Genomic DNA, 22,576 nt, shown 5'->3' on the forward strand with positions numbered 1-22,576 from the left:
GAGAAGTCTAGTATTTATTATCCAACATTCCAAGTATTTATTATCCAAAATTCCAGAACAAAGATACTCTCCTTAAAGTGCTTTTTTTTTTTCTTTTAAATGTTTTGTGAGCAACTTGTACATAGGCTGCTCTCTGTCCTTTTCAGACTAGTGCTGGGTTTGCTTTGCAGTAGGTCTTGAAAAGGAGAACAACATTCACACTTGAGAGCCTTTGAGTAGGGAAGAGATTCCTGGGACTCATCCATGCTAAACTTACTCGAACAATTCCAGCTACTGCAGGTAGCTTCTCAGCACGTCCTTTTCCATCTAGTGTAGAGAACTAGTGTTTACAGCAGCACAGGCTTCTGTTCACGCTCGCTGTCTACACCTCTGCCGTTCCAATAGCATTTAAAGAAAGTTGCTGTTGTAGAAAAGATGCCAGATAATGCATTGAGAGTCGGTGCTGTGCGGAGTGCAGTGGTACGTTACTTACAGTTCTTTATACCAGAGCAATAGTGGGGCAGCTGAGCACGTTTTTATAAAGCAAATTTGGCTGGACAGACGTTTGAAGCGGAGGTTAGTCTTGCTGAACTCTAAATGTTTCATAGTCTTCTGGAATGGTGTCTGAGGAGGATGAGATTAAAGCAAATACAGATTAGAAGTAGAACCCGAAATAAAAAATAGAATAAGCTACTGCATGACATCCTATTACAGCTGTACGTGTAGGCCAGCCAAGAACAAATTAACATCTTGAAAGCAAAATGGCAAAAATGTCTGTATTTGACTTTCAAAACTAACTCACCATTGCAGCGATAACGCAGGTTTGACCAAATAATGTTCTCTTGGGAGAAGCAGAAGACTCCCAGGCGTCCTCCTCGCATAGTTGTATCAAGGACAACTCCAGTGTCTGCTACTAGTTCAGGGCCTTCGTAGAAGCGAGCTCTAGGAGAAAAATAAGTGTGTGTAGGACAAGAACGTGAGAGTGATACACCCTTGTAGAAATTGTTCCCGTGTCGGACGCTCTCCCTCCTCTTTACTACAGAGATGCTGCTTTTATGTGTTAAACTTCCACTCAGCCGTGCAAAGGAAATTGTAACCCCCTCACCTGATGTACCCAACTTGAGGCCGATGCTGCAGAAACCAGCGGTAAGATGTCTTGTCCTTCCAGCCAGAATTGCGAGGGTCTTTCCACAGCAGTTTGACCTGGTCTGTGGTGTCTCCGGTGTGCCAGAGAGAATTCCGGAGATACTCACCTGGGCCTGTTTTAGACTTCACTGCCTACGACAGAGAAGAGACTGGTAAAATGTGTGGATAAAGGACTGATTGAGCGTAGCTGCTTGCCCCCACGGTATGTCTCCCAGCAGCACAGCTAAGAAAAAGGCAAAAATCCACAACTGAACTCTTTTTTCAATGGCGGTTTTACCTTCAGTTGAATTCCCGGTTCTGCTACTGCTCGGAAGGGGTTTGCCTGCCAGTATGTCTGTTCCATCTGCTTCCACATGACCACGTAAAAGCTGGAGCTGTCCTGGTAGCCAAATATGAAGCCAGCATAATCATCATCTGTGACAGTGTTGACGTGGAATGTGCCCTCAAAGTCCACTCCATTGAATGCCGTGTAACCTGTAATGGGTAGGAAAACAATTATCTGTATTTTTGAGACAAAGCGTAGATCCATTTCTTTCTGGATTCATGTGGGGTAAGTGGATTTTGCTAAGCCACATCTGAAGACACTGCCTACTACAGAAAATATTTTCCCAAGAGGTGGATGGAATCATTAAGTAGTGTCTGAAATACTTGTAAAAGCTGCACTGAGAAGTATGCAGTTAAGGAGTGGTGATTTTCCAATAGGACAAAAAAAAAAAGTGCCTCACCTACAGCCAGGCCAGGGTCACTGTTCATGGTCTGGACAATTTCCATGCCCTGAGAAAGATGAATGTTGCCTCATGAGTAAAGTAGTTCCAAATGCACTAACTTTACTGTTGTTAAGCGATCAGGGGAGAGGTACACTGGGGGCGAGACTCCAGGATTAGGACAGTGTTAAACAGTACCATTAAGCCTGCAAAGTCTTTTAATGAAAACTGCATCTAGTTTGGTACAGGCCTGTTCCCACTGACTCACTAGCCCGTTCTAGGAGCAGCATCCTACCTGGTTGAGGACAATCCAGTTGGGGTCAATCTGTGCGTCACCCTCAGGGTCCAATACAACCGTCTGGAAAGCCCTGAAGTCTGTTAGTGTCACTTCTGCGTTCTCTGGGCACACGTCAATTCTGTCAATCACCATGTCTCTGTCAAAGTCATCTTCACAAAGGTTTCCCACACCATCACCTGAGAGTGTGAAGGGAGAAAAGGAGTAACGAGCTTTCATCGATTTCTCCTACCCCTTGCACCTGAGGTTTACTTGCCCAGCTTTTGGCTAGCACCATTTAAGGCAGCTACATCTATGCAAAGTTAAGAGGTGTTCAGAGCACTGGTATTCTCTTCCTTTAAGTCAGCTGCAAAGAAACCCTGAGGCTTCTGCTTGCAGAGATGCTCTGAACAGAAGAAACGCCTCAAATTGTAGATACTTCTGGAAGAGAAATTTTCCCAAATAAGATCCTGATGTCAGCGTTACTGGAGATCTGAAAATGATGTCAGACTGTCTCAAGTCAGTACTGAGGCGATCTTGTTTCCTGTTTGTCTCTAGAGGGCAAACTGACAGGCATTGGCGCCCAGGAGTGGAAGACCCCCAAGCAGAGCTAAGATGCAGCCATTTCCCTTACCATCTGAGTCTTCTTGGCCAGGGTTAGGGACAAGCCGACAGTTGTCAGGGCCTGGAGGTTTCTCATCTGGAATCCCATCATCATCGTCGTCATCGTCACATTCATCTCCCAGCCCATCATTGTCTGTGTCCACCTGGGAGCTGTTGGGCACTGACGGGCAGTTATCCCGTGTATCTTGGTGGCCATCCCCATCACTGATGGAGAAAATTGGAGGTAAAGATTATCCACTGATGTGCTTTTAAAATATGCACGCAACGCCTTTCTAGGAGCTGGGATCCTTGACAAAATAGCAGAAGTTGGTGATCTTTGTAAATTCTTAAGCTATTAGTTACACCAACAGTAGATCAAAAATATTCCAGCTGTAGTGTATGAACAAATCTGTGAGTGGTAGCTAATGATGAGCAAGCCTGCTGTCAGTGAGTGTACATCCATCCGCTAGCCTTTGGGATATGCTTCTGCTGGCAAGTTTTTTTTGAGGTTTGAAGAAAATTCCACCTCCCTTAATATGTCTTTTTATTGGGTAAGTCAAAGCCAGGTTGTCAGGGAGGTGCCAATGCTTGCCTTTTTCCCCCTCCATCCCCAAGATTTCATGCAACCTAAGTATAACTTTTGCAGCAAGCTCTCACCTGTCCTGGTTGGTGTCACAGACATCTCCCACTAGATCATGATCGGTGTCTTTCTAGTAAAATAAAGTGATAACCATTTAAACTTTGCATAGACCAACAGGAGAATTAGGCAATAGAGAAAACAATGGGAGGTGTTAGCCTCAGTGCTGTGGTCATTCTGATTGAAACCAGAGCTGACAACGGTGGGAGAGTTCCTTCTGCAAGTATTTGCAAGTTGCCTTGCTGAATTCAAGCAGCGCTATTTCTAAACACAGATGAAGGTGGGAAGAGAGAAGTCCAGAGTGCAACGCTTCCTCTCTGACTTACTCTTCTGTACCCCAGGACGTTTGATCTCAAGGGGCTATACTTTTGTAAGGCAGGATGGCAGCTAAAATTTGCAAGCAGTAGTGTTGGTGAGTTACCAGGTATTTGCACCTTAGGCGGGTGACACGAGCACTGTCTTGAGTAAGAAAAATGAACCCGTAGGACTGCAAAATTGGGAGTGCTCACTTACCTGGTCTGGGTTACTGACTGTTGGGCAGCTGTCACACACATCTCCTACTCCATCACCATCGCCATCTTTCTGATCAGGGTTAGGAACTCTCTTACAGTTGTCCATTTGGTTTTTGATCCCTGTAAAAGATGCAAAGCAGACCTATCAAGGCAACAGGGCTATCAAGGTCTATGCAGCAAGATCTCTTTTGGATGTAGAGATGGCAAAAAAACCTAGGACAGCTGAATTCATGTAGTAAAGCAACAATTTCAATTTTTGTGTACATTTTGCACACTTTTAAGTTACATCCTAGCAGCTATAGAGGATGGAAAAGATCAGCAGCAACAGATCTTAAAACATATTCCAGACTGCATCATCGGCTATTGCCCATGAACCTGAGAGGAAATGTCCTTAACCACATTCCTTACAGAAAGCTAAAGAACTGAAGACCATGTCTCCAAACTGACATCATATCTGTGCAGGAGTGAGTGGCCAAGAGGATGAAGACGAAGCTGTCTGCGGTTCCTTAAACCATGACAGAGTCTTTTTCCTCTAAAGTAGACGTCTATACAATTATAAAATAAGTCAAGGTTAATCTTGGCTACTTGACATGGAAGATTTAGACAGTGCCTTTTCAAGGTCTGAGACAGGACAGGAACAATCTAATTGGCAACCTGTATGACTTCACTTCCCACTTCTCTGTATTTACCTACTACACCAGCAAATCATGCCAGCAGGGAGCTACTTGGCAGGATGTAGCCAGACCCAAACAGCGTTAGATGCACTGGAAATACTCTGTAAATAAGTATGTCTCAGGCCAGCAGCAGTTGCAATTTCTGGCTTTTGAAAGCAGGCTTTGTGCATATACAGCACCATTAACACACAGACTGTTTCTAAAGCCAGCCAGGTTTTTTTTCCCCCAGAAGACAGCACTGACACATACTGCCTTGAGCCAGCAGCTGCTAACAACTTGGATATTCCCATACTTCTTCATAAGTTTAAACTGCAGCACAAAGTAGTGTCCTTGTCTGGCCTGAGATCAGTTTGTCTGTCTTGTCTGACACAGGTTTGGTGTGATTGTGCACAGCAAGAGTGTTAATAAAAATTGTTAGCACTATCCTGAAGATAGATCTTTAAACCCTGCGAGAGCTGAACTGTGAAGGATGCTGGCTTGACTGCTCATCTTTGCATCTTAACTACTGAGCTGTGCTTCAGCTCATCAGAAATCAGTTCTACTCCTGTAGAGCTCAAGCCTTTGAAGGCTGGTACGTGCCATGAAGATCTCTACCTGCGTGCTGAAGAGCTTTCTGGTTCTTAGCTCAGTGTATTTGCACCTCTCTGAGGATGCTCTTACCATCTCCATCCATGTCATCATCACACTCATCACCCTTCCCATCGCCATCAATGTCCCGTTGATCATTGTTCTTCACTTGGCGACAGTTGTCACAGGCATCACCAAAGTTATCCTTGTCTGCATTGCGCTGGTCTGCATTGCGTGTGTACATGCAGTTGTCCTGTGGCAGAGAGGGACTGGCTGAGGGGAAATGTTTGGCACTGAGCACGCAAGGAAAGCAAAAGTTCTGAGGTGTGTGACCAGCTGCTCTGAGAAGCCCAGCAGCGTGTCTGCAGCCAGTCTTGGTTTCCTCTGTTCCACCTAGTCACTGCCTGTTCAGGGAATACCAGTAGCACCTGAAAATATTGCCAAAAGGCACTTGACCAAGTGAGAGAGAGAGAGCGAGCGACTCCCTAACTCTCAGGGGACCATGACTTGTAAAGGCCCTTCAGTGTCATGATGCTCCCTCCTGGCTGCTCGTTTTTAGAGTCCTTCAGACCATCCAGATTAAACAGAACTATTGCATGCTGTGACCTGCAGGTTCTCTAAATTCACACTAAAGGTGTAGGCAGTTGTTTTGCAGGACCTCTGGGTACATTTAGGTATGGCAAGGCTTGAGCATTAGAATTCAAACCTCAGAATTTAATATCCCATCTCCATCAGCATCATCGTCACAAGCATCTCCAATTCCATCTCTGTCTGCATCCTCCTGGCCAGAGTTTGGGACAGTCACGCAGTTATCCTGAAAGGAAAGCAACAAAGGGCCTGTTAGCAAGCTCTGCGTGTCAGTCTGAGTTCTGAAGGTTGGCCAGGGTCTCACCAGCACCCAAGGCCTGCCCTCAGATCAGAATTGCCCAGTTCCGGTTAGGCATTCCTCTGACGTACTGTTTCCAGTTAAACATGAGACAACTATATCTTACCTTGCGGCATTTTTTGTCTGAGCAGCGTTGCTTCTCATCAGGGACTCCATCAATGTCCGTGTCCTTCCCACAGACATAGCCGTTCCCTGCCCACCCCACGAGGCACTGGAAGACAGCAGATGATAAACAAAATGAGGCTGCCAGTGAGTCCCCCCATGGCTGTATGCCTCCAAAACTGAAGGCTTTACATGACAGCCAGCACAAAACATTGCAAACCCAGGTACACAACACTCTACAGGAAAAATATTGTCTGGAGAAACAGTTGTGCTGTAAATAGTATTTTAAATAGCTCAGATACAAGCTCTCTGCTTGTTCCTGACATTATAAAGACAGATACAGCAGCAAAACTTTTTGGCTCCAGCTGGTTGCTGAACAGTGCTTCTCCCTGCTCAGCTGCATGCAGTGTTCCATGACTGACAAATTTGTAGTGCTTCAGGCAAAAAAAAACCCCAAACAACCAACAGTGGATCTGAGGTGCCAGGAGCAGTCCACTTCTCCAGAGAGCACTGAAAGAGATGCTGCTGTAGCTGAGGTGTTAATGGAGAGCAGGTCTGTGTCGGGAAGGCATGCTCTCCAGGAGAGGGCAGTGGCAGACCCAGGAGAGCAAGCAGTGCAAGGGAAACCACAGTAAGCAGGCAGACTGCAGTCGCAGGGACGTTTGGACCTTACCACGCAGGAGAGGGACCCGTCGCGCTCAACGATGCACTGTGCTTTCTCATGGCATGGACTAATTTCACCATTAGGGCAGCGTCTCACTGTCTGGCTCTTGCAGCCAGTGACTTGATCCCCAACAAAGCCAGGTTTACAAGACCCGCATTTGTAGGATCCCTGCAAGAAAAAGCAATAGGGGATTAACTACAACATGAGTCCTGGCAAACTTCTGCTGTAACCTTCCTCAGCAGCTGGACTGGCATGGCTAACAGAGGCCCCAGAGCCTGGGGAAGAGAGATCCACATGAGGCTTTCCAGTAATACTTACCCGTGTATTGATGCAGATGGAGTTTGGGACACAGTTTCTGGCAGCACCTGTTTCACATTCATTGATGTCAGTACAAACCTGCCCAGGAGGAGCAAAATAGACATTAACTTCACTCTTAAGCAGATACCACATCAGATTACAGAATTAGGGCATTGCTAGATGCAGAAACAAAGCCCCTGACACACCTTACTAGGACCCACAGCTCAAAGTTTTCCTTCAGACAAGCTTGAGCCAGATCCCAGCAACACTCCTGACCCCAGGCAAGCTGTTCACCCTCTACAGCGTCACCAGAGCTTTTAGCCTGGCAAAATAGCTTAGCTCTGAGCTGAGCTGTCAGAGTATCTCCTTACTGTAAAAGGATAGAAGAGAGTCAATGGAGCAAGAAGGTCAAAGACTGTGTCCTGTGACCACCTAGCAGCTCTCTAAATAACACAAACCACGTGCCATTCCTGCTTTTGGCAATATATTCTTATAAACCATACTAGGACTAGGTGCTGTGGGGTTTTTTTTTAAACTTTAATCTGTCTATAGCTGTCAGGGAAGCAGGGGGGGCAGTAGCTGCATCAACTCTTCTGTGTCCTAGTATGAAGGATTCCCCAGGCTGGCTTCACAGGCACAAAGGTGTCAGAGACATAACATTCTGTCCAGCATAAATTCAGCAGAGGTAAGGTCTTGGAGTGGAGGTTGCTATGCTGTTGATGTGCTAGGACATCCTTGGCAAATCTCTCCTCTCACTGCATCAGTCTTCCCACCAATACAATGCAGTCATCTCATATTTCCCTCCCATTTCTTTGAGGGTTCCAAGACCTTTGAATTACAATTACTGAGGGGAAAGAGTTAATCTGAAGGAGACAGAAAAGTTTCTGGGCCTTACCTGTTTGTTGGCCCTGGCATAAGCTAGTCCAACCCCTTCGACCATTTGCCCAGTGAAGCCGGGAGGGCAGGGATCACAGCGAAAGCCAGGGACGGTGTTAATGCACTGGACCTTTGGGAAGCAGGGGTTTGCGTTGCACTGTAAACAAGAAAGAGGTTATGCAGAACTGTGAGGCAGGCTTGCTCATTCGAGGCCAGCTGTGAAGGCAGCTCTCAAAGCAGGCCTCGCTGGGTGAGATCCAGCTATTGTACTTTTTATTTTTAAAGAATAAACCAAAAATGCATAGAAGTTCCTGGCTTCCCTTGCAAGTGGAAAATGTAGCTTCCCCATCTCAGTTGTTCTCCCCAGTCCCAATATGTGCAGACAAGTAAAACAAATCAACTTTCAGGACTAATTCTTCTTAGGTGACATCAATTGCCCAGGCAAAGAGCTGGCTTCACTTCACACTTTCCTTCCTGGCAGTCTCTGAATCCAGAGAACTGGATAATTTCTTACACTGGTTTTGAAAGACAAGAACAGTTGTTTGTTTACTACTCTGGGAAGCAATTGTCTTTCCAAAGTTGCTATTAGTGCTTGCTTTGTTTTCTCTACACTTTATTATTTTCTCTGAATTCTTACGCTCTATACTGGCAGATGCATTACATTAATACAGTGATTCCCACGTTTTGGTGGCTAATATGTTATCATCAATCTTAAAATTTCTCATTGACCCTTTCAACTTCAGCAGGGTTTTAAACTGAAACACTATCGAGGTGATACGGCTTTGTAAACCACTTACAGGTGCTCGGTGGACTAATCAGCAAGTACAGGACTACGGTTTGGGAACCACAGAACTAAGGAGTCTTATGGACACACAACATTAATGGCTGAGTAAAGCTTTGCATACACACAAGACAGTAAACTTGATGGAATGCCACACATTCTAAAAAACCCCAAATTAAACAGTATCTGCCTAGCAAGGTTTGATTTAAAGGCAGAAGTAAAGCAATACAAGTAGTGTGGTAAGATTTATCGTATGAAGGACTATTCGGGTAGCAGTTGATTCTGTTCCACACATAATAAATCTTATCTCTAACAACTCATCAGCCATTAGCTCAAAAGATTGTAAGACCAGAAGGGACTGTTGTTGTCTTCCAAACCCACCTTCCTGTGTGGTACAAACCCAAAGATTTATTTTGTTAGAGCCTGTGTATCTTTTAGAAAGAAGTGCCTAGCTAGACTGTATATAAAACTAACATGCAGCAGAGCTTAAGGGAGGGTGAGATACAGGCTTCTTCCAGTGAAATTATGTTTCTGTTGAACTTCAGCTCCTAGGGGAATTGCAAGACTTTTCTTTACAACCACAAGACAAACCCGCGACAGTCCAAGAAAAGCGAGCCAGTTGTCTAACTTCCAGCCTGTCCTGCTTGGTTTTTACCTCATTGATATCTGTGCAATGAGACCCATTGCCTGAATAGCCTGGGGGACAGGGTCCGCAGCGGAAGCCAGTGCCAGTCTCAGTGCAGGCCACGCCAGGGAAGCAGGAGTTTGGGAGGCATCTGTTAAACTGTGTCACGGTGATGACAGGGCCTGTTGCCTCAGTGTGCATGCCTAGAGGACAAGAGGAACATTAAGAACACAGCTGTCGCTGCCACAGACTATCATCAGGCGGTCCCATCGTCTCAGAAGATAGCAGTGTGCTTTGGTTTCCTTGCATCCTTTCTGAGGGTTGAGCAGTTGTAGCTCTATTTTGTAAATGGAGAAAAATGAAGCCAGAAACAGCAGCTTGACAGATCTCTGAGCCAGAACAGACAAAAAAAAGCCCCATAAGAAACCCCACAAGTCTTAGCTCCCAGTCCAAAACTCCTGTCATGCTGCTCTCCTTGTTGGTGTAATGCCCTTGCTTTTGGAGTTCCACTGAGATCAGTTCTCCCCCTGCTTCCTCTACAACTACACCTCACTGATGGTATGGACTCAAGACACCTCACATAGCACAGGCTTAAATTTGGGAAGCATTGTAGAGGGCTGTCAGCCAAAACCTCCGCTGTAGAAGGTAGGCATGTTAAACAGGCCAGCTTGGTCTGTAGCGGGAATACACTTACATCAGGCTCAGTAAGGCTCTTGTGCCATGATGTTATGCAAAACATGCTACCTGATAGCTCCACAGAGCCAGGAAACCTCACTGCGTACTGGCATGGCAGATGAGAAATCAATCTGTTATGTGGTCATTCATCATTTCTAGGCTGGAATACAGCAATATGGTCTATCTAAGCATGAAGCATGTGATGTGTAAGAAATTCTAACCCATATAAAATGCTACTGCAGTGCTATTCAGAAGCACTCTGTGCACATCAAACCTGTGCCCACACTGCTGCACACCAGCTTCCCTTAACGTTTTAGGCCAAATGCCAGGGTTTTGTCCTTATCCTCATGAATTGACACACAACACAAGACAACTTGCAAAATTAATCTGTATGGGACACAGAACTTCACTGAAGGCCAATTCAAGACTGTGAATAACCCTTCCCAGACACTAGATTTGTCACAAGTCTCCCACACCCACTAATCTAAGTGGCCAGGACACTTTTTGCTCCTGCTTTCTCCTGCTTAAATGCCCAACATAAAAAAAAACACCCTGAAACAAAACAAACCAAAACCAACACTCTACCACCAGCTGCAAAACCTTCATGGCCTTCTCTCTTCGTGCTTCTCTTTCTAAGAAATAATGAGAAGCACACGACTGCTGTGAGTCACGTTTTTCAGTGCATGACTAAAAGATGCTGAAATTCTACAGTAAGGAGCACAGGAGAAGAACACATATAAAGCAGAATGCAAGTGGGGAAGGCAGAAATCAAGTAACAGAGAGAAAGTTCAGGACAGTTTTATGAGCAAATTATTAAACAATTTCTGTGGATGAATGCATTTCTGTACTGCAGGTCCCAAAAGCTTTGGCTAATCTCTTTTCCAGCAGAAGTACAATCTCTCCAAATGCAGAAATGGTTATTGCTCCACCCTCTGAGTGTACTGGCAAATAATAAAGCATCTCCAAGAACCATGCTTTCTGAAAGCCAGATATACTGGAAGTAAATTCCAGTCTAGAAAAAAACATTTACTGGGGAGCAGAGGGCAAGGTTTATATGGGAAAATTTATGACCCTATTTCCTGAATCCTCTGTAAACAATCTCTTTGCTTGGATGGTGGCAGCACTAGGATGGAAGGAATAGCAGAGCAATGCCTCTTGGGGGTGATGTTCTCTTCCAGTTGCAGCTCAGGAGTAGCCAACCATATCCCACAGGATACCCAGCATGCATTCCCAGGCAATTCTAACATCGGCCATGTGCTGGGTTATTAGGAGACGTGGTTGGGCAGCTTTCCGCACTAGAATGCAGCTACCCTGAGAAGTACAGCATGGTATCTCACAAAACCACTAACAAAGCTTATTTCAGAAATAGTGAAAGTAGGTGAATGCTAGGGTTTTGCTGGAAGGAAAGATGAGGTTTTTAAGGCTACTTCTGCACCCCACGCTGAGGAGAGGGGTAATAGCTTCAGCTGCCATTGAACCACGAGAACAGCATGGAACACTGGTCCAAGCATGCAGAATGTTGTGGAGGAAAAAAAAGCATCACTAATATTGAGTATTACCTTGTGACACTCAGAATAATTGTGAAACAAGCTATTTCCTTTGGGGAGATGGTCACAGATGGCATTTTACTACTTCTTTGGACACAAAGGTATGAAGGACTTGGAAGAGGCAGTTGAACATAGGACTCAGCTCAGTAACTCACCACAGGCATCACACTCCATGACTGTATTCTTCAGGAATGTTATCTCCTTAATCTAGGAGAAAACAAGAACCACCATTTAGCCAAAGGCTGAGTTGTGCTCCCACGCAAACTAATAGCCCCACTGCCAGAAAACAGGGTGTCTCTCTGAGACTGCATAGCTACTTACAAACAAATTAACTCTTACCCCAACATCTATGTGGCAGACTTTCTGGAAGCTGAGGTGGCTTGTATTCCCTGCTGTAAGTCACTCCCTACAGTAGTGTTTCTACAGGCTGTCACAGATGCAGGAAACACTTGACTTGAATACACGAAACAAGTGCCATGAAGAGGTATCTACTTTATTTGGGTCTTCTACTCTAGAAGATGCTGAACTAGCAGTCCTAGAGAGGTCTGCTTTATCTGCAGTCCAGGCATAAGTAAAGTCAGGAGGAGGTTCCCCTGTGAGCCATTTTTGCAGATATATGAATAATCTCCGACATTGCTTATGCCAATTTTTGGCCCTAATGCCCTTGCCATGAGGATATTTAGAATCTATTCACGAAACTCCTCCCTCCAGACTCCCTCTGATCTCCCCTAGGCTCCTGTTCCTTCAAGCTTGCTTCAGTAAAGAGGTAATCTGTAGCATTGGCAGTGCAAAGATGCCGTCCCTTTGCTGGAGAAGGAATATGGGACAGGCACAGATAAGCATGTCAGTCTCAAGCTAACATTTATATGACTCTCTAGCATCTTAGATAGCAATCCTAGCAAACCTCTTTCCTGCAATGGGCTATCTACAACTGATGCTCAGGACCACCCTTCCACACCCCGTGGACTTCATGTTTCCACCATTGAGTCATTTCACTTTGTACTTTGACAAAAGCTTCTACTCATGTCTCTCTGCCAGCTCCCAGGTATAAGAGTAAGCTTTCATTCAATGTTAGAGTCTCTCTTCCCTCCAACATGTTGAATAGTTAATGCAGAGCTAGATCTAACCCAAATCCCCAGAATATCTCCCATTAGAAGTGGGTGACAGAGAGCAGAACAGAGAATTTGGAGCACTGCAACTGAATACCAATGGTTTCTTTCAGCCAAGAATCCTTCAGCCTTTGGCTCAGGAGAGTAGATCTGGCCTTTTTTTGTTATGTCTTTTGCCATCTTTATTGCCAACATCCCAAGATGCTGAATCAAGGAAAATTAGGTTTTAGAAAATCTTTGCACAGATGAAGAAATTATGAACTGCCACCTTGGCTCTCCAGTGGTATATGCAAGCTTGTCTTCTGAGGAAGAGTTTTCTTGAAAGTGCTGTTCAGAAAAAGGCCATGGATAAAAAAAAAAAAAAAAAGTAGGTAGCAAGAGCGAGAGAAAGAACAAATAGAAAACCTGTATAGAGAAGCAGTGCTAAGCTGGAAGGGAACACTGGAAATCATTGCTCCAGGCTGCCAGAAACCATGTCTGACCTGATTCCTAGTAAACACTGGGTATTTATGCAGCAGCCTGAAATGTGAGAGTAACTCAATGCAACAGATGTTTTTGCAGATTAGAGGCCGCCCAGTTTGCACTGGCACAGAGACCTGTCTGCCATTCCAATTATCTGGCAGGCAGAGGCTGCTGCCCTCAGCTCCCAGAGTGGATAAAGGGAGAATGGAACCTTTTTCTATACTTAAAAGAGAGTTGACCAGACCAACCACCATCTCCTCATTAAAATGGGACAAGATCTAAGCACCCAAGAAGTTCCAAATTCCCTAAGAAACAACTGGAGCCAGAAAGGCTTAGGATTAAAACAAGGGGAAAGAGTGAATACAGAGCTTGTTTAGACTTCCATTTCCAGGACCCTAATAGATGGCTGAAAGGTCTCTTCCATCTTCCAAGTTTGGACTCTCTACTGATTTCATGAGCCCACAAAACCAAGGAAAAAGTGACTTGTTTTTCCAGTTAAATATATATCCACTGTGTGTGCGTGTCTTTTAAAAGCTCATTCTCCATGTATGCTGTTTTTCAGCAGACATGGTTCTAAGCAGCAAAATTTGGAATTCAAATAAATCCACTTTATCTCAGAATTACAGATCTAATTGTGAGACCACTGCTTGATTTGGCTTCCAGAGCAATAATTCTATTACTCATTTCACCTAATGCAAAAGAAGTCTCCCCCAATTCCAGAACTCAGCACATAAGGCAGAGGTTTCAGAGATCTCTCTTGTGCAGCATATAAAGAATTAGGTGCTTTTCTCACTTACCTGCTGTTTCAACAAGTCTCGAACTTCCATTAGCACACGGTTAGTTTCTCTCATCTCTTCCAGCATTTCTGGCCCAACTTCACCTCCTAAAAAACCCAAAGCAGTTGGGAGAAACACAGAAGACCCATTAGTAGTACAAACCCAACCGATACTATTAACTTCAGCTTAATATTAAAGATACAGATTCCTCCACACCAGTCTTCCCCAGTTCCTAACTAGAAGTTTGCTGGAAGTAATGGAGACTTGCACATGGGGTAGAATTTGCCCCGGTCAGGGCAGACAGTGCTAATCATCAGCCATGCCTGTCAGGTAGGTAACAGTTACCCCTCAGCAAATTGGCCTGGCAGTCTGGCAGTTGTGGTAGCTGTTAATCTGGCATGGTCTCCGCAGTTCACACATAGGAAGGCTTTGCTGCCAAAAGAAGCAAATTAATAATTCAGTGCTGTGGAAGCTGCTATGAAGGGCACCGCTAAAGTAAGGCTCTTTGCTGAGTCTATCCCAAACGTGCTGCCAAGCACTGAACGTGGAGAACTGGCACATCAGCCATTGCCTCGCCTGTTCTCAAGGTACAGACTTTTTTCTTGCTGGAGATGGGTTCTTTTTGGGTAGCGGCAATTTTAAATTGCCATGTAGTGGCTTTGGGGCACAAAGGATACATCCACTCACCCTTGCAACATGGCAAAATCCTGTTTAAGCTATGCTGAACAGAGGATATAAATCATCCTATAAGGTCATCTAGGGCAGATTACCGTGACTTTTCCCTCCCATCTGCTAGATTCTAGACTTGCCTAGTCCTTTGAGACATGCTAAAATCTAGTTTATACTCCAGCTTCGCTCAAGAAGAATGAATGGAAGTAGCTCATTGTTTCTAGAATTATGTAAGTTTTAAGAAAACCTGAACCATTTAAAAACAATTGGACACAAAGTTCAGCTCTGGTATTCTCTTGTCTGCCATGAGAAAGTACAACATCATTTCTCTAGTTTTTTCTAGATTAATCAATCCTCTAACAGAAGTCACACCTTGTTTACAGTGTAAGCAAAGCCTTCTGAAGAAAGAAGTAGCAGTATCTTCTACGAACAGCGCTGTGTGTTCAGGGGAAAATCAGCTGGAGTTAGGGGTCTGCCTCCTTGAGAATGAAGAATTTACCAGTGCCAAAGGCAGGATGGGAGCCTGTGCTACTGACAGTGCAACTTCGGCATTCTCATGTGACAAATGAGCCTGAAAGCCTCAAGGGTCTTCCCCACACAGAACCAAGAGGACTTTATGAATATTTGTAACCTCTCCACTACATTTTGGTTTGGGAACTCAATTGAAAGTACCAAAAATGTGTCATTCTAAGACAGAAAGACTGAATTAAAGTGATGTTTCTTATTTTATTGAAACAAGCTTACATATAATTTCTAACTTCAAACAGAGGTTTTGAATAAGCTCTGCATGAAGGCTTCAGGCAGCTTCCCTTATTCCTGGGAAGAATTTTCCATCCCCAGTAGCAAGATGCAATTTAAAATAAAAGTTTGGGGTTTTTTTTAATATTCAAATTCACAATAATGATTCAACTACTCAGGCGCTATTTCCAAAGAAAATCCGCACTTGCAGACATTTCCATTACTATGCATCCTTCTCCATGAACTCGTTCTGTCTCCGTAAGCACACACCTGAATCTCTGGTACACAGTCTGAGTCTGTTGGATCTCACAGATCCTCATGGAGCTAAGCATTCCCCAACGGTGGAAGTTTTGTAACGAACTTAGCATGGCTACGTCCCTAGAATTCAAGGCTTCCCTGAGCTCTATGTGCACAAGCAGAGAGAATATCTAAGGATCCTGCTACAGGACTTGCTGTATGATCTGATTTTTTTAACTTAAATCACATGCAAAATGGAGATTAATGTAAAATGTCTTTTGCAGGTCATTACAAAGCACAACAAAATTTCCAGTTGCCCTGGAATAACTTCACTACTCAGGAGGAGAACTAAGGAAAAATCTAAGACTGAATATTTACACAGTTAAGCTTCAAGTTTCATATGAAACTACAAAATTCCTAAACATTGCTTTTAGGCGTCAGAAGATGCAGTTGAAATGTTATTTTCTTCCTCGTTCCCTTCTGCAAAACAGAATTTTCATAGGAGTCTAGAAAGCATACAAGTCCAGAAAATATAGAGATAATTAAAATTACTTACCTGCTCTTCTTTGCTGACATGATGAAAAAGGACAAGAGAGGCAGAGGAGAAAAACAAATGCTAGAACTGAACTCATCTTTGAATCTCCAGGCAGTGTGGATGTGTGGGCTTCTCTTGCAACAAATTTTTAACCTGCAGGTTTGCCTCTGCTCCCCATTAGTGTCTGCGGTTTGCTATTTATGAAGTTGCATTCCTTCCTCTGAAGTTCTTATTCTCTGATGCTGGACGAGGGGTGGACGTCATTTCTGGCTGCTAGTCCACAGAGAACGTTACAAAAGTAAACAATATGAGAAACTCATCAGGAGAGTAGTTTAATTTTTTTTTTTTAGACCAGCTTGCACCAAAATAGGTCAGAAAATTCCAGAATTAAATGGATTCCTTTTGGATTGGGGTTTTTATTTCTTCTTCATGGACACAGGATAGATGGATGATTCATAGCCCTATCCCTCACAGATTTTCCTTCTAAAACTGCTCACAAGATCACAAAAGCTACGAGACATCTGGACTTCACTAGAGTTTCAGAAAAGGCTCTTTAAACTCCCAAAAGACAGTTTCACCACTCACACTTGGGGTAGAATTACTGAATCATCTTCCAACTCCAAAGAGGAGCTATCACATCCTACTTGAGAGAGGGATCGGGCAAATGTACCAGCCCTTAGAGGCTGATGTTCTTGTTACCCCCTACCCAGGCTTGTCTAAAGGAAGGATGCAGTGCAGAAGTGACGGCATGAAAGGAAGGTAGACTTTGCTGTTTCTTGTCTGTGAAGGAATGAGTCTAAATCCAGCATTTTCCATCAGTCAGTCTCAATCCAGCACTTTCCATCAGAAGACACAGAGCGGATTGAGAAATGCATCTAGAGCAGCCAAAGAAAACCTGCCCAAAGAAAATCTTAAAGCTACTACATCAAGGAAATTGCAAGTTAAACCGTGACCTGTAAAAAAGGTTAGTCTGAAGACCAGTGAAATCCTTGATCGCACATTCTCACTGTTTGTTAGATTGTGAAATCTGTCAGTACGTTGATCATACAACACCCTTGAGGACGCAGACAGGAAAGCCCCAGGAAACAGTAGGTCAGTCTTTAAAGTGTTATAGCAGCAGGATCCTTGGATATTTATATAAAAGATTTTTTTCTCATTTTTACCTCAGACCTCCCGTATTCAGGAAAAAACTTCCCATCCCTGTGGCTGTGCACAATTCTTGAAGATAACTGGGTGCAGTCTTGCAGGCGCTGGGGAGCATGCATGATCACTAAAGTAAGCAAATAAATATTATTAGTTTTATATTACAGGAATGGTGCAGCAGACAGATTTTACACTTTCTTGCACCAAGAAAATTTATACTGAAAATAAAGTTAATTTGCATGTGTTACCTAGGCAGCATTTGTATGATTCTGCTTGTCTGGTGCACATGCCATCTCATGTTACAGACAACAAGTGACTTTTTGCTGTCAACCCACAGGTAAATCAGCTTTGAGTGTTTGATACTTGTGGTAAGCAAAAGTGGTTTAGCTGGATCTCAGAACAACTCAGTTTCCCAAGTTTTAGCATTTCTAGGTCCTTCTGGACAAATCAAAACCATGGCAAGTGATTATTAAAGTAAAGATAAAATACACTGGTGTTTCTAGTGATGTTCTGGGAAATATTATATACAATTTTTATTTTATAGCAGCAAATGGGGAGTGAATGAAAAATGCCCTCTCATCCACCCCACAAAGACCAAGTCTTTCACCTGAAACAGTGACAGTTGATGTCTGTCCAGCTTACATTTGAAGGTGCTGTTGTCAAGAGGTGAGAGAGACATTCAGACTGCACAGACTGCTCAGTCCAGGACCCTGCTAGATGGCAAGCAAGGAAGCCTATTAGTACCTGTTCTGATAGTGGAGAGTTTTAAGGGAAAAGCACATTACTTCAACAGAAGCCCGATTAATAAAGGAAGGTTCTTGCCAACTATTCAGAAAGAATCTGGGCTTTTTTTTTCAAATGGGGAGAAGTCATAAAACTCCAGAAAGAAAGAAGTGTAACTCACATGGAATGAAGAATGGACAAGGGTCGCTTGTGAGGTCACCTCAGAAACAACTGACATCGTATTTGCTTTGTATGGAGAAATATATGTCCATATAGAATGATGAGACAATCAAAATCCTAGTACCACAAAAAAAGAAATGAAAAAAGGAACTATTCAATACAAGGCAAATAAAATATGTATGAGCAGTAATGATGTTTTCTGCTAAGTAAAGTATTACTCAATTATATCAGTACATAAAACCAAACAAACCCACATAAAAAACCCCACCTTAAAGTCAGACACCTAATTAAAAAGTTGCTTGAAAGTCTAGTATCCAGCTTCTCTGTTTCTAAGTTTTCAGGCGCCAACCCCCCCCCCTCCAGGTTTTGAGAAGAGACAATAGGCTGACTGAAAGCAACCATTTCTGAGACCATGTGAAATTGGCTTGTAAAACAATGTGACCCGCAGCCAGCACAGGAGCGGTATTTGTATCTAGGAAGAGTTGTTGATGGCTATCAAGGGTCCTGCTTCCTCTGTGCAGAGTTCAGCATTTTTCTGAACACTTGCAGCTGCCCAGAATCACGTGCCCTTTTATAATACTATACACTGGTGATCAACTTGTATGTATCATTCATTATATTTTCTAATATGCCTGTTACTTAACATCCAAATGAACTCATCAAAACCGTATTATAGAGGTTAGATAATTTTCTTTGTTTTTACTATGGACTGAAGAAACTCAAATAATTGACATTAAAAAGAAGAATTCTCCCAGGCTCATGGAGTCACTGCAAAGGACAAAAGGAAAAGAGTGAACCCCTCTTTTCTGAAGAATACCTTGTATGGACAAGTCACCAAAGTACTTAAAACATTCAGGGCTACCAGCAGCAAACCTGGATCTCTTCACAGGGAAGAGGACAATCTGCAAAGGGGACAATCTGCAAGTACATCACTGTCTGTTCTCCTCTGCAAGAGAGTCACTAATAATGAATTTATTAGTGACTGGAGACTATACTGAACTGGCTCACGAGGAGCACAGAGTTCTAAGTAACTTTGCAGTTAGCTGAGGTGTTACAGCACAAGAGGAAAACTGTGAGTATGTACTTAGATGATGAAAGTTCTCAAACTCAGTAAAGTCAGGACTGTTTACTGATGAGAAATGATGTTCATTTCCCTCAGCAACAACTGGTATAGAACAGCGTGGTGACAGAATAGTGCTTATTATTGCTCACTTATTCTAAATCAAATGAACGAAAGCATATCAAATCTGCATTACACCCATTTTAAATATTTGAACAAGTAAATCTTCTGCATATTAAGGAAGCAATTGATATGTCTTTACATTCTTCTAGAAACCTGAAGCCATGTCTCTTTAGTCTGCAACAGTTCCTGGGATCATTTCCATTCATTTACGGTAAGAAAATCACTGTACAAATTAAAACATAGCTAGTTTCTATAGAGCTTTCTTAGGTTGAGCAAGACATGGTGTCTCCACAGGGTGAGGTCATTCCTACCTTTATTTTCCTTGGACTCATTTCATACCTTTCTATATTCAGATCTGAGGGCAAGAAATCCCTGTAAATCACTACTCTAACGCAGCTTAAACACACAGTAGCAGATCAGAGGGTGTTTGGTCATGACTTGGTTATTTCTGGGTGCCTGTGTCTCTTTCAAAAGGACAAATTAAAAAGTAGCTGATATATCTGAACATGTTATTATCTGATGGGGAAACATCTTCCAGATTTGTCAATATCATTTTTTAAGCATTACTGATTAAAAAAAAGAAAAAGTGAACAGTGGATAGTGTTTATTTGGGCTTCAGTGTAAAAGTGTTTTTGCACTCTGTGCAGTGCCAGGTTAGTTACACCTTTTTCCCTGACTGGAGTTGACATCACAAATGAAACCAGCACACAAACAAACAACAAAAAGAAAAGCTCATAGTAGTTTAAAGTTTAAATATTTTCCATCTCTCTGTTTTTAACTAATCTTTGCCAAGTGAAGGACTAAAGTCAGAAGGAAAAAGTTATTTTTCAGTCTTGTAAGGTCAAGTTCTAAAAATAAGTGAAAAACACCTACACCCTCTGAAATGGTATGCTAAGTGTTTTACAATGTTTCTTATACATTTATGGTCGTAAGAAACCGAATTATATAAAAGATGACAAGTAAGGACTTCAAAAAACATCTCATCCATCTCGTCCCAATACAAGATCAATAGTGGCACTCTTCACAAAGCCTTCTCCACCCTGTTCTTAAGTGCTTCCAGCGATGAAGACTCCACAACTACCCCAGGCTTTACATTCCCACTGTTAGAAAATGTTTCAGAGGGATGCTATTCAAGCCCATTGCTTCAGATTAGTCCCTTCTTTGAAATAGCACTATATATTTGAAAACTTGCATTTCAATTCTATACTTTTGTAAAAGAGCCTGGGAATATATGCAGCTTCCAAGTTTTATACGATCAATATAGAAAGGTGGAGATGAAAAATGATGGTAGTCATTGCAGACTGTCAACAGTTACACAGTTCAAAGAGAAATAAAAGTCTTGAAGTCTCAAGTAAATCTTAATGAGTCATGAATTTTGTTAATTGTCACAATACATAAACTATGACTCAGAAGATACATTATCTGTTGCGGTGAACTGCTAGATTACAACTGAAGTTGAACCAACCTGACATATTTACGCAATACTCATTTCTGTTTCACTCATAAGTAGATCAGTAAGAAGCCCAGTACATCAGAATTTCACAGCACAGTTTTTTCCAGTTTGTACTTATTTTGAATGCTATTGTCTAAAATTTGCAAATTCCAAAGATACACACTGTGAAAAGGACTGGCCACTGAAGTTTGATGCCCAGCTGCCAGCAGAATCTTTAGTCTTGTCCTACCTTTCTACTATGTGCTTCCAGGTAAAACAAAAACATTTCAAAAATCTGCAAAACATGATTTTACAGCTTGATTATGTACAAATACTTATTTAATCCATTGCTAAAACACAATCTCAACAAACAGGATTCCTAAATGATCTGTACTTAGAGCTATTTGCAGTCCTGAGGTAACAAAGTTTAGGTATTAACTAATTGATGTAAAGAATAGCACCGATGCTTTATGGAAGACAGATTAATTATTTAACATAAACACCTAAAGTGATGCAAATATTGTACACAAAATCCATCAGTCAATAGGTAAGAACATCCTCATCCCCTCTCCATATACCTCATTCATTGCAAGATGGAATAATCCAGTGCAGGTTGTGGTTTGTTACATGTTTGAAGAGTTACGGCTTGCTGCAGTCTGGTTTATGTCTCTAACTTTGAATTCCTCAGCAAAGCAAGGCACCAAAGACCTTTTACAAGTACTTTTAGTGGTTTTTTTCATTTAAGCAATGGCAAAGTGCAATGACAGAGAATCAAGCCTGCACAATATAATAAATGGACATTGCTCCATTGCGCGCTATGCTAACTTTATCATTCGTTCGTCTTGTTTTCTACTCTACTAATGGAATTTGACTAATGTCAGCAAAGCCATTTACACGTGCTAAAAAAAATAAGTCGCACAACTCGCTGTGGCAATAGGCAGAATAACAACGCTGGGCCACAACCACAGTATCACAGCGTTGGCACGCTGTGACAGAGACATCTCCTGGGAGGAAGCTACTGCCTTACACCACAGAAAGTGGGGCCTTCACTGAAGTACGATTAGAGTTCCCCAAGGGTCCGTTTTCCTCCAACACTATTATTTGATGACTTTTCTGCATGAGAAAGGCTGACTTTCAAGGGAACATCAGTTTTTACCCTGAACATTTTCTTTGTTTTAGAATGCTACAAAACACAAACACCATAAAGTTAGTGGATAAAAATAGCTGCAAAATGGTTTCTGAAAAAAGGCGCAGAGATGCCTTCCAATGTCTGAGGGAGGAATCCCACAAAAAAGAGACCAATGAGCTGAGAACACATTCAAACTCTTTGTTTTATCCTCAGCTCCTAACCCCAACCAAAAATAGCAACCAGAACCAGTATGACCTGAGTAGGGGGTTTCCAATATTTTTGCTGTTGAATAGCCAACACAACAAATGCACATTTAATAAGTCGGAGACATTTGTAAGCCATCAAACCCATATCAAGAAATTGCTGCCTTTATTGCCTCCTTTTTTTTTTTTTTTTTTTTTAAATTCAATGAATGCTAGGGTAGGCGGGGGGAAAAATGGTGCTAGTCTCAAAATTTCTAAGTGTGTCATCAGGATAGATTCCCTGAGCCTCTGGAGCTGACCTAGGAAGCTACCAGTAACAATCAGAAGCTCCTGTCCCACAAGGTTTTTTATTTCTTGATCTCTCTAGACTCCAAAGAAGATAACCAATTTGTAGCAACCATGAGAGAGCTAAATGGCCTGACTTTTTATTGCCACATTACTATTCTGAGGAAGGAAGAATCCTGCTCTACAGACATGGAACGGAATCACTCGGAAGCTAAGCAGCTTG

General features: G+C 42.7%; 1 protein-coding gene across 1 annotated transcript; it reads right to left on the reverse strand.

The window, feature by feature from the left end:
* COMP (cartilage oligomeric matrix protein) lies at window positions 1–18,245 on the reverse strand. Its single transcript, XM_010310464.2, has 22 exons — window positions 18,123–18,245; window positions 17,826–17,928; window positions 17,239–17,345; window positions 16,097–16,348; window positions 13,918–14,003; window positions 11,705–11,756; window positions 9,358–9,530; window positions 7,941–8,078; window positions 7,067–7,144; window positions 6,758–6,916; window positions 6,089–6,193; window positions 5,803–5,910; window positions 5,190–5,349; window positions 3,857–3,975; window positions 3,364–3,416; window positions 2,738–2,931; window positions 2,125–2,303; window positions 1,851–1,899; window positions 1,403–1,599; window positions 1,085–1,257; window positions 782–921; window positions 1–603 (listed from the first exon to the last, which is right to left on the reverse strand). The coding sequence occupies exons 4-22, from the start codon at window positions 16,170–16,172 to the stop codon at window positions 557–559; spliced, it is 2,286 nt and encodes a 761-aa protein (XP_010308766.1). The 5' UTR covers window positions 16,173–16,348; window positions 17,239–17,345; window positions 17,826–17,928; window positions 18,123–18,245; the 3' UTR covers window positions 1–556.
* Between the last annotated feature and the right edge of the window lie 4,331 nt (window positions 18,246–22,576).

Source organism: Balearica regulorum, chromosome 26 (genome assembly GCF_011004875.1).
Source record: "Balearica regulorum gibbericeps isolate bBalReg1 chromosome 26, bBalReg1.pri, whole genome shotgun sequence".
Lineage (NCBI taxonomy): Eukaryota > Metazoa > Chordata > Aves > Gruiformes > Gruidae > Balearica > Balearica regulorum.

Excerpts from the sequence above, each read along its gene's own strand:
- COMP (XM_010310464.2), bottom strand. The coding sequence starts at position 16,172 with ATGAGTTCAGTTCTAGCATTTGTTTTTCTCCTCTGCCTCTCTTGTCCT. Across the intron at positions 11,757-13,917 it reads GAGACTTGTTGAAACAGCAG|ATTAAGGAGATAACATTCCT; the intron begins GTAAGTGAGAAA and ends GTTTTCTCCTAG. Across the intron at positions 604-781 it reads CCTGCGTTATCGCTGCAATG|ACACCATTCCAGAAGACTAT; the intron begins GTGAGTTAGTTT and ends CATCCTCCTCAG.